The 17,705-nt window shown below is 41.5% G+C and overlaps 1 protein-coding gene across 1 annotated transcript; it reads right to left on the reverse strand.

The window, feature by feature from the left end:
* Window positions 1–8,420: 8,420 nt before the first annotated feature.
* Window positions 8,421–17,670, reverse strand: APRT (adenine phosphoribosyltransferase). The gene is made up of 5 exons (XM_075189032.1): window positions 17,472–17,670; window positions 12,958–13,061; window positions 11,860–11,993; window positions 10,189–10,267; window positions 8,421–9,096 (listed from the first exon to the last, which is right to left on the reverse strand). The coding sequence occupies exons 1-5, from the start codon at window positions 17,558–17,560 to the stop codon at window positions 8,954–8,956; spliced, it is 549 nt and encodes a 182-aa protein (XP_075045133.1). The 5' UTR covers window positions 17,561–17,670; the 3' UTR covers window positions 8,421–8,953.
* Between the last annotated feature and the right edge of the window lie 35 nt (window positions 17,671–17,705).

Below are 17,705 nucleotides of genomic sequence, written 5' to 3' on the forward strand. Positions count from 1 at the left end.
TAGTGACTGATATACAATACACAGATCATCCTAGTGACCGATATACAATACAGAGAGCATCCTAGTGACCGATATACAATACAAAGAGCATCCTAGTGACTGATATACAATACACAGAGCATCCTAGTGACTGATATACAATACAAAGAGCATCCTAGTGACTGATATACAATAAACAGAGCACCCTAGTGACTGATATACAATACACAGAGCACCCTAGTGACTGATATACAATACACAGAGCACCCTAGTGACTGATATACTGATATACCTGACCATAAATTGTGTTTAAAAATATCAAGTGAATAAAAATTGCAAATAAGTGAAAATCAAATGGCCAATTATTGTAATGTGTATAATATTATTTAACAAAAAAAAAGTATAGATATTTTTATTGGTACCCTTAAATATATTTTCTTTTATCTATGTGTGGTTTAATGCTGGTAAAAATTTTACAGGTACATAAAATGCATTTTTTACTGTTGCTCCCGAGTGCAAACACATGTTCTATCATGCAAATGCGACCGTGATCAATAGTAATCTGTACTTACCCCAGACCTGTAGCTGGTGCAAGTGATAGGACTGAAAAACACGTACCTTTGACATGCCAAAAGCTTGAATCAGACTCTGCTGTGTGTGCTCGAGCTTGGCGTGCCCTTACTGTACATTGACTGCATGCATTTCCCTCCCCGATCCGCCCCTGAAACTGTAGTCTGTAGTAGGGTACTTTGCGCTCAAAGATGAATTGGACGTTGCTGCACTCTCTGGCGTATGGTTTGTTTCAGGGCATGTTCAGAACAATTTAATGCAAAATACGGCACATATTAGGATTTACATTCCTTAATGAATCAGACTCTTTGTGTCTGTCTTATAGAATAATATCTGAAATTCATCACACATTAAGGTATTTTCAGGTTTGTATCTAACTTAATTGTAACTTCATTGTAACTTACTTAAATATTTCTCTCTCTCACTAACTGCCCCAAGTGTGAGGAGGCCCCAAAGGTCTCTCTTTAACCACTACCACAAACTGCCCCCAGCCACGATTTGTCTGTTGGAGAGGTGACCACACCAAAATCATCATCATCACTCCACATATTACTTGTCACCTTCCCCTTCCTGTAGTCCTTGACATGTACAAACCCCACCACAGAGTAGAATGATTTGACACCATTGTTTCAAATCCCTGAAGGTACCTATGTAGAAATATAAGATAATCAGATACCAAAGGTTTTTACAGTCAGAGAAATAGAGGACTCCAGTTGTGGCTGGACTCTCTCCAATGATGGTCAAACTGAGGTTTACTGAGTTTGCTGGGACTTGTAGTTCAGAAACATGGCCCATTCCTGATACAAAGTTACTGAATGAAGACAGTGTGAAAAGTCTCTTATCTTGCTTAAAGAAAGAAATGGCTCAGCAGACTAGTATCCACGTTCTTTACTTGCTGTGATAGAGGAGTCTCTGGTTTCATTTTCCGCAAATTGAATGTTGCAGCAGCTGATTGAAGACATTGAGAAAACTATAAGTTAGCTCAGTTGACTAGTAGTGAGGTGCCCATGGACAGTCATAGTAGAGGTCCTGCTTTGAACGCTGAGTGGCTTCATTTTTAGCACATTTCATGTTACAACAGGCTTGATGAAGTCCATGACAAAAAAAGTCCCACCATAACTTCAACAAATGTTCCAGCTTGGTGGCGCAGCAGACTGGAGATCTGTTTACAGCTTATATGGAGTCCCTGGTTTGAATCCCCAGCCAGCTAACATTTACAGCTCCTTTCATTTTGCTACAGGCCCCTTGATGGCATTAATAAAAGTCTCACTGCTGCTCACATCATGTACTGGCTTGGATGGCTCAGTTGACTAGTAGACAGATTGCTGACTGTGATGGATGAGTTCCTGGTTTGAATCCCCACACAGGTAACATTTACAATTATTTTCATTTGGCTCCAGACCCCCTTGATACCATTGATAAAGGTCTCACTGCAGGTCATTATCATGTACTGGCTTGGATGGCTCAGCTGACTAGTAGCCAGATTGCTGACTGTGATGGTGGCGGCCCTGGTTTGAATCCCCAGAAAGGCTTGATGGTTTCTCTGTCATCATCCTGCTCAGTGGGTTCTCTCCTTGTAAGTGATGGGTTAAATTGTTTGTCCAGCATTATTGAATAAACTTAGCTGTGGGGTTCTAAAATAATTAACAGCTACTTTATGAAAATACTACACTTTTCTTACATTATTAACTTGCCACTAATCTTCTCTCACTAGACTACACTTTTCTCAATATTGATGGGCACTCTTCTGTCCAATGAGCACTTTATTACTTGCCCACTAACTTATATGACTAAAGACCATCTTTTACAAAGACTCCTAATTGTCATGAGTCGGACAAGTCCATCCAGCAAAGACAAACATTGACATATAGAGACATTGACATATAGAGACATTGACATATAGAGACATTGACATATAGAGACATTGACATATAGAGACATTGACATATAGAGACAACCTAGATCTTACTCATCTGAGCCAACATCATCATTTATATAGCACCACTATTTCCACAGCACTGCACAGACAACACACTCACATCAGTGAGCACACAATCTACACAGATAGGGCCCTGTTCAGGAACTGAACTCATGGCCCCAACACTGTGGGACAGATGTGCTAACCACTTAGCCACCACGCTGCCCACGTATGGTGTAAGAAAATACGGAAACTTATCTCAATGTCTTCAACAAGTCAGGTGTAAAATCTAAGGTACAAAAGCTACAGCTGTTTGTGGAGTTGAACTAAGACCTCAAACATCTCTACCAGCAAACAAGTTGGTTACTAGTCCTCTGAGCCAAGGTTTCCTCAGTGTCATAATTCATCCTGGTGCATCAGGAAAGATATCTGAAAGAAACCTGTCTTGGGGTTCAAACCTGAGACACCACCATTAGCTGCAAACAGAGAACCTGGACACAAGTCAACAGAGCCAGCTTGTTTGCTATAAAGGGAGATTATGCTCAATGTCATCAACCAGCCTGGAGCAACATCCAAGCTACTAACAGAATGTTGTCTGGGGGAACATAAACCAGGACTTCAACATCTCTGCTAGTAGAGATGTTGATCCAGCACAGTATATTTAGGAGGTAAGAATTTTCAGTAGACAGTAGTGAGGTGCCCATGGACAGTCATAGTAGAGGCCCTGCTTTGAATTCCGAGCTGCTTCCTTATTAGCACATTTCATATTGCAACAGGTTTGATGAAGTCCATGAGAAAAGTCTCTCCATATCGACAACAGATGTACCAGCTTGGTGGTGCAGAAGATAGGTGACCTGTTTATAGTTTACGTGGATACCATGGTTTGAATCCCCAACCAGATAACATTTACAATTCTTTTGATTTGGCTCCAGACCTCTTGATGCCATTGATAAAGGTCTCACTGCTGCTCACATTATGTCGATAGCATTATTTAAGTTGGCTGTGTGGGTTCTAAAAGAACCAACAGCCAACTTATGAAAATGTTACTCTTCTTACATTATTAATTTGCCACTAGACTACTTCTTTATTAATATTGATGGGAACTCTGCTCTCAATTGAGCACTTTACTGGTCACCCAGAAACTTATACCCTCAATGTGAATATAGACAGACTGCCCTTCAGGAAGAATCTTCTCAAAGTCATGAACCAGCCAGGTGCACCAACCCATGTACAAAGGGGGATTTGAACCAGGACTGCAGCCATCTTAATGTCAGTAAAGCACCTGGCTACTAGACATCTGAGCCAACACATGGTGCAAGTAAGTGGGGGAGTCTTTTCTCACTGTATTTAACAGTCCAGGTGTAAAGTCAAAGGTACAAAAGCTACAGCACTTTGTGGATTTGAACTTAGACCTCAATCATCTCTACAAGCAAAGAACCAGGCTACTAGTCCTCTGAGCGAGTTTAGGCTTAAGTAAAATTAGCTTTCTCAGTGGTAAAATTAATTCTGACGCATTAGGCAATGTAGTTAAAAGCAGTCTGTCTTGGGATTCAAACCAGAGACTCCACCGTTAGATATGCACAGAGAATCTGGACACAAGTCTACAGAGCCATCTTGTTTCATAACAATGGAGGGCGATTGTGCTCAGTGTCATCAACCAGCCTGGAACAACATCCAAAGTACTAACAGAATGCTGTCTGGAGGGAGATAATCCAGGTCTTTAACATCTCTGTTTGTTAGTAGAGCACATGGGCACTAGTCCAGTGACCCAGCACAGTAACTTTAGGAGGTAAGACTTTTCTAAATGTCACCAAGCATGTGCAATATCCTAAGTACTAAAATGATACCTGTCTCCAAATTCAAACCTGCGACTCTTCCATCACTGGCGGTGACTTGCTGGTCCAGCTCATGTACTTTTCTCAATATCACAAACCAGCCTGGTGCAACATTCATGGTAGTAAGAGAGAACACACCTAGGGTTTCAAGTAACAAGCTCCACCATCACAGCCACATGAGTACCTGGCTTCTAGACATTTCCATCATAGCCAGGTGAGCACTGGGCTTCTAGACATCTCCATCATCTCCAGGTGAGTACTGGGCTTGTACATAACTAAGCTAGTTTTTGCCATCAGAGTTTCTGGATATTTTTCTCAATGTTATCAACCAGTCTGGTGCAACATTCAAATGCCTAAAAATTAAACCTGTCTTAGGACTCAAACCCAGAACTCTTCCTTTGCTGTCAGTAGAGCACCAAGCTATTAATCCACTAAACCAGCTTGTTTGTTATGTTATTGCAGAGACTTTTCTCAATGCCATCAATGAGCCTAACTTCTCAATGTCATTAGAGACTAGTGCAACATCCAAGATACTAAAAGGAAGTTTATCTGCAAAATCAAACCAGAGCCTCTACTACTGTCTGTGTATATAAACCTGTACAGATTAATCTTACTCCTTTCTGCTACTCAGCTAGTAGCTCTCCAATCCCCAGCAGAGATACAGCTGTCTCAGGCACAGTTCACTGAGTTGAATATGGAGAACAAGGGTGCCCCAATTATACGGGACGAGAGAGAAGTTGAACACCTTGAACTTTTGGTCAAACAGTTAATTGCAGTGTAGCAGGGCACATTATCCTGCTGAAAGAGGCCACTGCCATCAGGGGATACCGTTGTCATGAAGGAGTGTACTTGGTCTGTACAATGTTTAGGTAGATGGTACGTGTCAAAGTAACATCCACATGAATGCCAGGACCCAAGGTTTCCCAGCAGAACATTGCCCAGAGAATCACACTGCCTCTGCCAACTTGTCTTCTTCCCATAGTGCATCCTGATGCCGTCTCTTCCCCAGGTAAATAACGCACACGCATCCGTCCGTCTACATGATGTAAAAGAAAATGTGATTCATCAGAGCAGGCCACCTTCTATTGCTCCATGGTCCAGTTCTGGCGCTCACGTGCCAGTTGTAGGCACTTTAAGTGGTGGACAAGGGTCAGCATTGGCACTCTGACCGGTCTGCTACACAGCCCCATACGTAGCAATCTGCGATGCACTGTGTGTTGTGTTCTGACACCTTTCTATCATAGCCGGCATTAACTTTTTCAGCACTAAGTTACATAGTGTTTCTCCTTTGTTTTGTTTAAAACTGGAGGAGGGAAGAAGGGGAAAGTTTGGGGAGAGTGGCGGTCACAAGGGTGCTATGTATTGTGTGGTGGTCACAAGGGTGCTGTGTATTGTGTGGCGGTCACAAGAGTGCTGTGTATTGTGTGGCGGTCACAAAGGTGCTGTGTGGTCTTCTGCTGCTGTAGCACATCCACTTCAAGGTTGGATGTGCTGTGCATTCATAGATACTCTTCTACATACCACCCATGGCTAATTGAGTTACTGTTGCCCTCCTATCAGCTTGAACCACGCCGGCCATACTCTTCTGACATCTCTCATTAACAAGGCGTTTCCGCCCACAGAACTGCCGCTCTGGTTTTGAGCACCGTTCTCTGTAATCTCCAGAGACTGTTGTGTGTAAAAATCCCAAGAGATCAGCAGTTTCTGAGGTACTGAAACAACCCGTACGGCACCAACAATCATTCCACAGTAGAAGTCACTTAGATCACATTTCTTCTCCATTCTGGCGTTTGGTCTGAACTACAATTATATTTTTTGACCTTGTCTGCCAGGGGAGGGCTGGCAAATTTTAGCCAGGGGAGCAAGACTTGAGTCAGCAGCCTATTAGGAACATTTTAAAAATTGCAGGTGGCCCAGACCACTATGGGACCGGCCCGGGGAGCAGATGCCCCCAACCCAGCCCGCCCCTGATCTCTGCATGCATTTATGCATTGAGTTTATGCCACATGATTGGCTGATTAGATATTTGCATTAACCAGCAGATGTTCAGGTATACCTAATAAAGTGGACAGTCAATGTTTATATATTGAGATCAATATAGATACATACAACAGACAGTCCTGATTTTAGGGGACTATCCTGATCAGCCAGGAGCTTGTCCCGGCATGAGGGACAGCTGGGACGTATTTCCAGTCTTCACGTTACATACATGATGTGTGAACCAGTTAGTGGTGCACTCTGTATATAAGGGAGGATGGGAGGGAGATGTAGGTGGTTGGAGAGAAGTGCAAGCTATGTCCTCCATGGTGATGGCCATGCCCACATACAGCTGTGGCTCTCCCGTAGTGAAACTACAAGTCCCACAATACCCTGCAAGCTATCAGAGCATGCTGGGGATTGTAGTTTAGCAACAACTGGAGAGTCACAGTTCAGCTTGGACTAGACAAAGCTGCTTCTCCTAGTGTGACACTGATGGGCTACTGTGGCTATAGGAAGTGATAGAACATCGGTGGATTCAGGATCACATGCTCAGCTACTCTGAGGCCTGATATAGGAGGGTATTACCAGAACATCGAACCAGCCACAAGCTAAAGAACAAATAGAAAAATCCAGAAGACGTTTCATGTCATAGTCCTCAAATACCCATGAGGAGGGAGATGGCAAAATCGATGTTCTAATGGCAAAACAAGTCTCTACCTATTGAGGATACTTAAACTATGGATAAGGATTATGGCCAAACATGTGACTTCCACTTGTCTGGCAACAATCCCTGAAATCTAGATTCCTGGATTGTTTTTACCAGTTGTTAATTAAATAGGGTCTAATGCACAGTGCATTTGTGCCAAGTATCATAGAACATATGAGTGAGCAGAACCTGCAGAAAGCCGGTCAGACCAGCAAAAAAATTCTGGTGGGTTATTATCTACATAGCAATGCCTGGTTGTGTCGTTTGTTGCAGGACAATACAACAGCACCAGGCCTTGAATAAAATGTGTAAAACTTATTTTTAATTACACATGTATTTATTTTTTAATCCCCCCTCTTATACTCTGCACAGTGTCATCAATTTATTTACTTATACAGGATATTGAGTTATAGCCGAATTACATGAATAATATATGATATATGAATAATGATAATGACTCACTCAGGAGCAGGATTTTATGTTCTGTGTTAATACAAATAAATGTTTTATCCATTCTATTCCTAGTGTGAAAATAAAACAATGGCTTCATACGAAGAATGGATAAAACTAACAATTTACAGTAGTGGATAACAAAGCCGGATGCACAGCTGTACTCTATAAACTGATCTGTGCATCTTCTCTGGCATAGATAATTATTGTCTGTTTTGTTAATCTTCTTTGACCAGCACCATAGAACTGTTATCTGCGTTCATTAAGTAAATGTAATGGTCTTGTGGTACAAGTCAAACTGCATAAATATACAGGCTTTTTTTATGCTTTTAAATAAACCATTTCAGGGAAATGAAAGTGCACAAAATGCAACTAATAGAGCTTTTATTTATATTTCTTTTGCATTCTGTTAAATAAATTAAATCAATTTTAACACGTTTTGCCTTATGTGCGGTAATATAAAGTGAAACGGAACAATAGTGTCAGCACACTGATCCCAGCAGGAAGTAAATACTGTGTTAATTAGTGGAAACAAGTAAAGATGGTCGGATCCCCGGCAGGGTTTCCACAGGATGTTTTGTTTTTTCCTGGTTTCCCTGGAAAAACACAAAACTAGGAAATTTGGAATGTGGGTGCGACAACACTGGGCCCAGCTCAGATGAGTTTTACTCCTCAGGGATGAAGTCAGAACCCCATTAAATCAATGATATGTAGAGCATGGTGGGGGACGGGGGCAGCAAATTTTAGCCTGGGGGGAGGAAGACTTGAAAAATATGCAGGTGGGCCAGTGACCCAAACCATAATAGCCCACTATGGGACCAGCGCAAGGTGCTAATGCCCCCCCCCACCCCTCAGACCAGCCTGCCCCTAGTGTAGAGTGGGAATCAAGCTGGAAAACATAAGTAAAAGCGGAATAGAGTTCTACATATGAATATTCTAGTTTAGTCCATCAGATATTAAAGGATATTTTGAGCACACAACATTTTTATGTCCATAGACATCCAGCTTTATTTTTATACATCAGAAACAGAGATGAGACAGGTTATTGATCTCTATGAAATAATACATGGACCGTGGATTCGGGAGTTTTGCAGAGGTTGTCACACAGCAGGGATAGGAGAAAGGAGAACAAAGGCCAGTAAGGTACACAGCGATTCCCTCACCGCAAGAGTCACCAACTGCACAATTAATAAGACAGCTGAACTCTATCACTGCTGCCACAAGCCCTGAACACCGGTTATTGTTGGAGACATACAGAGACTAGTTACACACTAGTCATAGTGCTCAGTTAACATACGAACACCAAAGATCAATGTATTGTTATGCCAAGTATACCCCAATGTGTACTTAGTTTTTTTTTTTTTTTAGCTTGGCTGGAGTGTGAAACATTGTGTTATTCCCCCCACACAGTTGTACACGTCTGTCTTTCCTACGTTATATACATCATTACATCCAGTCCAGTCATGCAGTGCATCGTTCCGATGGTGCTGCGGAGATTACAGCGCCTACAGCCCGTTACTGGTACTGCAGCAGTGAGTGCACCCGGTGCGGCCGCAGCTTGTCTGCCCCTTTGAGCGCCGTGAGCTCTATCAACACTAAGCAGGCCAGGATATCAGCATTTCTTCTTTGTAGCAGTTCACATGCTGCACTCATTGTCCCTGTGAACAAATAAACAGATTTAATTATATTATTATTATTAAACAGCTCTTTACATGAGGATTTCCCAGTATGGGCCATACCTAAAACACTGAGTATAGATTCTGGCATTTGCCGTACAGCCATTACACTGCTGAAAATGAGATCAGTGATAAGACAATAGAGGCCGTGTTGGTTTGTCCCAGATTATCCTTCCATGGCAACACATTGATATGCGACTAATTAATATAACTGACACACAATTAGTACATACAATTAGATGGGTTGCACAGTAGTTAGCATTGCTGTGCTTGGGCCATGGGTTCTACTACAACCAAGCCACTATAGTATGTTCTCCCAATGTTTGTGTAGGTTCCTTCAGTTTCCTCCCACAGTCCAAAAACACACTGGTAGATTTAGGCTATTGTGCGTTAGAGAATTTAGACTGCGAGCTCCACTGGGGCAGGGACGGATGTAAATCTGGCACTAGATAAATAATAATAATAATAATAATATTATATACACAAACATAGCTGCAGTTAGAACACTAGGGTACAGTTCAAACATTTTCTATGGGAGATAGTCAGTGATTGCACAAATGCGCTGATTGGCTACAGGTTGGACTGGCCTGTGAGCATTCTAATACTTATTGGCTGTACATCGGCCCAGCCCATGTGAGCATTCTAATCCTCTGATTGGCTGTTAATGTTCTACTCATCTAACTCTGATATGATTACAAATTGGTCCTACCCCATCCACTTATTTACACAAGGTCTGCACTGAGGCAATGAAAAATAATTACAGACTAATCAAACACACCTATTAGGAACAAAACCAGAGGAAAACAAAAAAACAAACCTATACCTGGGATGTGAGTGCATCTGATTTTAACGGTGTTTAAAGCATATAGGTCAGTGTAGGACCTGCATATAATGAGGTGCCCTTGATGCTGGGATTCAGGCTTAAATGTTTTGATCAAAAATATGAACCAATACCTCATATTTTTTATTTTGCTAGATACACACAGATATGTAGTGTTAAGGATAAGCGCCAACAACTATCTTCCTAATAGGTGTACAAAACATAAAAGATAGTCATTTAAGGTTCTGTTTTACCTCCAGTTGCCAGTAAATCATCAATGATCACAACTTTCTGTCCAGGATCCACCGCATCGGTCTGAATTTCAATCTCTGCCTGAAGATGACACGTGGAATTGTATTAAAATTATTGTTAGCTATTACTGTACATGGTCAAAGAATTTCTTCTTCAACTAGCCAACCCGGCCACTGTCCTGAAACCTTCTCCAGACTCCAACGCCTGGAGTCTCATTTTCCTGGAGTTCTCCTGCAAAGTGCACCTGTACCTACATAGTGTGACGGTATCCAATGTGTGGTCTGGACCAGTAACGAGGTCCTGCCCAATTTCCACAAGGCCAATAGGCTTTAAAGAATAAATTATTTACATCCAAGTTTTTCTACAATGTTTGGAGTCATTTCAGAAATGGATTTTTTATATTTTCACACAATATTTTCAACCGTGAAATCTGAAAATCATTATGGAAATTAACGGTTAAATAGAGTTTTCTTACACAGACATTCTCTTTTAAGGACTTCCAACGAGGCTTCCTTTGAAAGTAGAGTTCACAAGTTGCAGCATAAGTGTAAACTACACGGTTCCGATGACAATATTTTATGGGTGGCTCTTGAAAGAGCAAGATGGTTTGACATGGATGCGGCAATTAAAAAAAAAAAAGAGGTATTTAGAAAAAAAAAAAATCTTCTATTTTAAGAAGAGGAAAGAATGTAATTTGACATTTTTTCAGGGGAGATTTAAATTCACAGATTATAGTGTTACAATTTCATCAAATAGTAAAGAAAGAAGTTTTCTAATTTTGACTACCAATATGGGAACTATGAAAATATAGGGTCATTGCACCATGATGAAAAAAATAATTCCAGGAGGTAAATTTATCAGGCTGCGGGTTTGAAAAAGTGGAGATGTTGCCTATAGCAACCAATCAGATTCTATTTGTCATTTTGTAGAATGTACTAAATAGATGATAGTTAGAATCTGATTGGTTGCTATAGGCAAAATCACCACTTTTTCAAACTCCCAGCTTGATACATTTATCCTTCTGTGTGAAATGTGTTGGATCAGTGCTTTTCTATGGATGTCCAAGGACTTTAATGAAATAAGTATGTTTGTATTCACCTGGAAGCCCAGTTATTAGTTTTTCTTAGCTCCTGAATATTAGTCCAGTATTGCCACAATGTCACTTGTTCCTAGAAAGGTATAGGCTGCATACTTGTTATGAACACAATATGGATGATTTCACTGTATGTATGTGGCAGGTTATGTAACATTTCTTTATTGATAATTGCCATCTTTAAACAGCAGATTATACGGAAAGAGCTTTTCTACCTTGCATCACTATTGAGCACTTACAGGATTGCCATTGACAACAAATGCGCTTTTAAATCTTTGATTGGCAACTATCCACACATGGGACAGTAATATCACAACAAGCTATTGTGTTATGCTTTGCAATTTAAACTTTTTGTCCTTTTACACCGCCCTATTTGCCATTGTAAGTACCAGGGTTCTGTTGGAAGATGATCACACACACACACACACACACACACAGGACAATTGTAGTTATTTTCTGACCACATTTATCAACATGCCCGGTAACAATTAGCCAAATTTAAAGCTGCTATGAGGCTTATTTTGGAGCTACGCACGGAAACACCGGGCAAATTTGCGATATTGCATTGACGTGCAGATACCTTTCCATACTCTAGAGAGTAAGATACAGACTCTGTTGGACCCGGTAGTTTCCCCTTTTTACGAATCAGCACGAACCCAATTCCAAATCTTTGTGCCAGCGCTGGGCCAAAGAGAAAGCCACGGGAGTCCAGGCCTGAAAGAAAGGAATCGGCATACATGAGTGATGACAGTGCACATAGACTTGAAGACTCGAATGGCCCAATATAACTGATTCATTAAGGAAAGTAAAGCAAACAAAAGGAGCAACTTTGCACCTTGGCAAAACCATGTTGCATTGGAGGGGGAGACAAATTTAAAGTGTGGGGACAGATTTATAGGACATGTCCTAGATTAACTTTAAATTTCAGTGTAAAAATAAGCTATTGAGTATTTGTGTGCTACATGAAAAAAAAACAGCCAGTATTTAACTTATGTGCAATATAATAAACTAATTTATACAGTTTGCATTACAACATGGTTTGTCCAGGAGCAAACTTACTCCTTTATTTGCCTTACTGTCCTTAATGACTCAGGCTCACCCCAAGATCATGACTTCTTGAAGAATGATGAGTGAAAATATTAATCTGGAAATTCCAGCTCATTTGTCTCATTTTGTCTGAGTTTCGGTGTGCGCACTGCAGGAATTAATACAAACAGGGACGAAGCAACTTTTAAAAACACTTAAGACATTCAGCTGTGCAGATAAAACAGGTAGTAAGTCATCTACAGACATGAGGATGAGAAAGATTACACACTGGATAGAGAATAAATAGACCTTGATTCGGCAAATGCACAATTCAGCTTAGACCATGTTTTGGGACATTAAAAAAAAAACTGCAGCCAATGGTACCTGCAGACACGGATGTTACTTAATAGCAAATGCACAAATGTAATGTAAAGCAGCCAATAAGGCATTTGCATTTAAATTAAAGCTAATTGGCGATTGGTTTCTACAGGTTATTGGGCATTTGCACCAGGGTTCATAATTAACTCCAACTGATGTTGGGGGGAGATCAAATACTGTACAGGAGCTATGCAGATTACAAGGACATAATATACTTTTATTGCGCTACTTTGCAACAAGAAGAGACAAACCTGGCAGCACAGCATTGTCTTACCAGCAATAGCATCAATCTGCCCATAATTCTTCCGGAGGTAGCTCTCAAACAGGTCAATTGCAGCAGAAAAGGCATTTGGGTCTTTAAGGACTGGGGTGATGTCTCTGTATGAAATGAAAATAAATAAAAAGTGTACTGTGCTGTATAAAATCTACATTGTTTCATTTTGCAGCAGTTTATATCCAAGGAAATGCTGGCTGTCACCCCAGATATCATCGTGGAAACCCACAAAGGGAAGCACACATAGGTTTATTTTTAAGCATGCAACTCATTTGTCTTAGGTGTCCTATAAATCATTCTATGCTTCAAAATCTGGCTGTTACACGCACTGGCTCACAGCCCTCAGCATGTCATGTGAAGGCAGAGGGGGGGAGGGAGAGGATTTACAGTACACAGAGCTCCAAGTGGCGTTCCAAAGCCTCTTTTCACCGCATCATATGCCATGTGACTGTGGTTGCCATGGTAGCCACATGACACTAATAAATCATTAATAGCAGCCTGAAGTAAGAAATCAAGGAGAAATGGTAATTACCAAGCTTCCCAGGACACATTGAACTTGCTGTCTGCTGATTGAGCGCAGGCTGCACATTGGTTTTTGCATTTTCCACAAGGGAGATGGGACTGTCTTAATAAAAAAAGGCTGATTGATTGGAAGTTTAAATGAGCGCACAGGGTAAATGAGTGGCCTGGGATCCTCTCGAAGGAGAGGGTCCACATGCGAACAAACAGTTCTCATCACTGAGCCTGACTGCAATAAGAGGCATGCATCTGTCCTAGTGGCATGTGGACTTCTGTAGGGTACATCCAGTTCTGCTATTACACACGAGTAGCTGGCAACAGACACATGCAGTGTGCAGCTCCAAGTCCACAGCCTTCATGTTACACGCTTCAGACTGCAGCCCACAGGAGGCCGCTGCAGCGATGGCGGTTCCAGAGGGCAGGGGGGGCAATCAACACCCATAGCAGGGACTGGCTGACTGCAGGTGCACACTAATATACGTAATACTGCCCAGATGCTCTGATCATTTTATTTTTTTTAAACAATCAAAGCAGCCTGACATCTGCCAACAAGGACATATAGTGTGCCGTCACAGGAGACCACTACTGCTAGAAGTGAAAAAGGGGTGGGGTCTAAATCCCCCACCCTCTACAAACAGGACCAATGAATGGAGAGGATCCCTCCACTCAGTTTTTTGTTGTAAATCTTTTTTTATTGTACAAAGAAATAGGCAAGTTTACATCATGTCAAATAATTGCAACATAATTTCTCAATGTACAAATAACATTTTTCTTTTTCTATCAAACATAAATGAGGAAAATAAAAAAATAAAAGAAGGGGACAGAGATAGAATGGAAAAGAGAAAAGGGCAAGAAAGGAGACAGAGGAGGGGAAGAGAGAGGAGACTGAGACTAACCGAGTCACTGAAGTCTGTGTTTTCCTGGTGTTTCTCATGAACCATACTAAGACTTCCTATTAATACCAGTTTAGCTGAGCATTTGCCAATCATTCACATTTTGGATAAAACTTAACCTCATCCACCATCCTCAAAGATTTCTCAGTAAAGACCACCTAGTATCCTCAAAGACCCGCATGATATGGAGCCGAGTCGATTCTTTCAATGTGTCTATGTATGCACCCCATTTAGCATGGAAGCGCTCCACCCCTTTCTCTAAATCATTGAAGGTGGCTCGTCTGTCGAAATATAATGTTTCCATCAACTCAGATGTGACCTCCAATATCGATGGGGTCCTTTTGGATGTCCAGTTGCCTAGAAGGGCTTTCTTTGCCAATGTGACCATAATTGTGAGTAGCGGTATAATCCGCGAACCTTCTATCTGATCTTTCCAAGAATCAAAAACTGCGAACAATAGTACTTCATAGTGAGCCGATACTTGTATTTTAAAAGGTAAAGTTTATATATGTTACCAGTTTATTCCAAAACTTAGCAATCTTTGGACATGACCACATGTTGTGTAACAGAGAGGCCTGAACTTTGACATTTCGGGCATATACCTGTTTCTGTTGTTACCATAAATCGCCTCTGCGAATGTGATATATATGCCCTGTTAATTGTTTTGATGTGAACTTCCTGGAGTCTGGCAGAACTAAGAGCTTTCACAGTATGCTTCATATAACCTAACATCTCTCCTGGGGGTGGTAGATTCGGTAGGTCTTGCTTCCAAGACTCCTATGTTTTGGCCCACACCTTATCAAGTTCACCATCAATTAGGTCGGTGTACAGATATTTGATCTTAAACCTGTTTATTTTAGCAAAGACTAAAGTCGCTTCTAAATCACCTGTGCCTTCCACATCGTCACTTAATAACCATTCTCGTTGTTTGCTCAGAACATAGTGCCGTATCTGTAGATACATATAAAACTGATTATGTGGGAAGGCATGTTTTTCTCGTAGCTGCTGAAAGGAGTATATCGTGCCCCCTGGGTCAAAGATATCTCTCACCGCCATAATTCCTTTCTCTCTCCAAGCTCTGAACATCTCATTTTCGAGCGAGGGTGAAAACTCTGGGTTACCCCAAAGTGGGAGGTATTTTGAAAATCTCGGGCTACTTTTAAACTTTTTATTTATGGCTATCCACGCTGTGTATGTGTCTCTGAATAGAATGTTGTGCAATTTTACAGATGGTATTTTTGCCCTGGGTAAATGAAGTAAGGCGGCCGGGGCATATGGATAGAAACATTCTTCCTCCAGAGATTTGTTGGTAAAATGTTCAATCCCCAATAACCAATCTGAGATGTACCGAAACATGGCAGATCTGTTAAACGCTTGTATGTCTGGGAAGCCCAGCCCTCCCTTGGTTTTTGGTAATATCAGCCTTTTCCTGGCCATTTTCGGTTTCTTATTTTGCCATATAAACTGGCTAAACAGAGTATTGCACTTCTCTATATCCCTTTTACCGACTGCTATTGGGAGCATCAACATAGGATATGAGAGCTTGGGAAAAACTATGTTTTTGATGATTATTACCCTTCCCATTAATGATACTCGTAGATGTTTCAAGTTATTAAGCGGAGTCTGAATTTTGCTGATAATAGGGTTATAGTTGCATTGGTATAATTTGAAGGGGGAGGGGGTCACCAGTATTCCCAAGTATTTTAATGCATTTTCTAACTACTCTAAATATTCCAAAATTATGTTGTTCTCCATCAATTGTTTGAGGGTTACCTAAATACAATATCTCTGATTTGTTAAAGTTTATTTTGTAGCCTGTGAAAGAGCTAAACCTTTTTTGATCATGTCTAGGATTATTGGAATCGTAACTTCGGGCTTGGAGATAAATAGAAGCAGGTCATCTGCGAATAGAGACAGCTTTACTTCCGTTTTCCTTACTGTGATTCCTGTAAATGCCTGATTTTGCCTAAGAGCTATGGCTAATGGCTCTAACGCCAGTGCAAATAGGAGTGGTGACAGCGGGCAACCCTGGCGTGTCCCTCTACATATATGAACCGGGGGAGAAGCATGGCCATTCACCACTATCTGTGACAAAGAACCTGTATATAGTGTCCTAAGGGTTTCTATGAATTGTGTCGGGAAGTCAAATCTGGAAAGGGTCTCGTACAGGTGCTCCCAACCCACCATGTCGAAAGCTTTTTCGGCATCTAGGGACAGCAGAAGTGCCGGATTTTCTCCCCTGCCTCCCCATTCCGATTGAAGTACTGCAATGACTTTTCTGATATTGGAGACCGAGTTCCGGCCCCAAATAAAGCCAGTCTGATCCGGGTGGATGATAGAGGGGAGTATTCTTTTGACCCGTTCTGCAAAGATCTTAGTCAGTATTTTACTCCACTCAGTATTTTAATTACGTTTTATTACTTTTAGTACAGGGTTTTATGGACCACTTACCTTTATATTGAGACCACCAAGGTAGAAAATATGCCACGCTTGGGGTCTCAAAACTCCTCATTATCTCGGTTCCCACAGCCCAGGAGTGCAGAGTAGAGCCCCAGGGTATGATTCTAATACAGCTAGGGGGATGGATAGATATACTACATAGTTAAAAGTATGGGGACACCAAACATCACATCCATATTGGATTGTTGAACATCTCATTCCAAAACCATTTGCTACTGCAACAGCCTCCACGCTTCTCGGAAGACTTTGGGCCACAGCTGCGGGGATTTGAATCTATTCAGCCACAAGACCATTAGTTATGGCAGGCATCAATATTGGGCAATAAGACCTGGCCTGCCGTCAGTGTTGCAATTCATATCAGAGGTGTTTATTGGGTTGAGGGGGTCAGGGCTCTGGAGCTGTTCAGTGGGATCCATTCTAATCTATTGCTATGTTCGACTATGGAGACTGCATGGCTATATGCACCTTTTAGCAATGGGTGGGGCCGAAATGGCCAAATACACTAATTAGGTGTATCCATGTATGTATGTATGTATGTATGTATGTATGCATCCATCAAGAAGTGCTCAATCTCGACAAATCCTTCACCTATAGCATGCACAGTTAGAATACTGGCAGAGACCTGCAATGTCCATCACTCACCTGAAGCAGATCCCGGGGGAAGGAAAGTCGGGGAACTCCCGGACAGATGTGCGGAGCAGAGTCTCCTTCTCCTGATCATTCATCATCATGTGGCCGCCTGTCTAACACTCCTGTCCCGAACCGCCCAGCACCTCCTGTACTCTGCAGATGGCTGTGGCGGCCATCTTAGTACACCCACAGGCCACGCCCACTACTCCCATCTTTATAAAACAACTAGTCCAGCAGAACTAGAGA

Source organism: Mixophyes fleayi, chromosome 10 (genome assembly GCF_038048845.1).
Source record: "Mixophyes fleayi isolate aMixFle1 chromosome 10, aMixFle1.hap1, whole genome shotgun sequence".
Taxonomy (NCBI): domain Eukaryota; kingdom Metazoa; phylum Chordata; class Amphibia; order Anura; family Limnodynastidae; genus Mixophyes; species Mixophyes fleayi.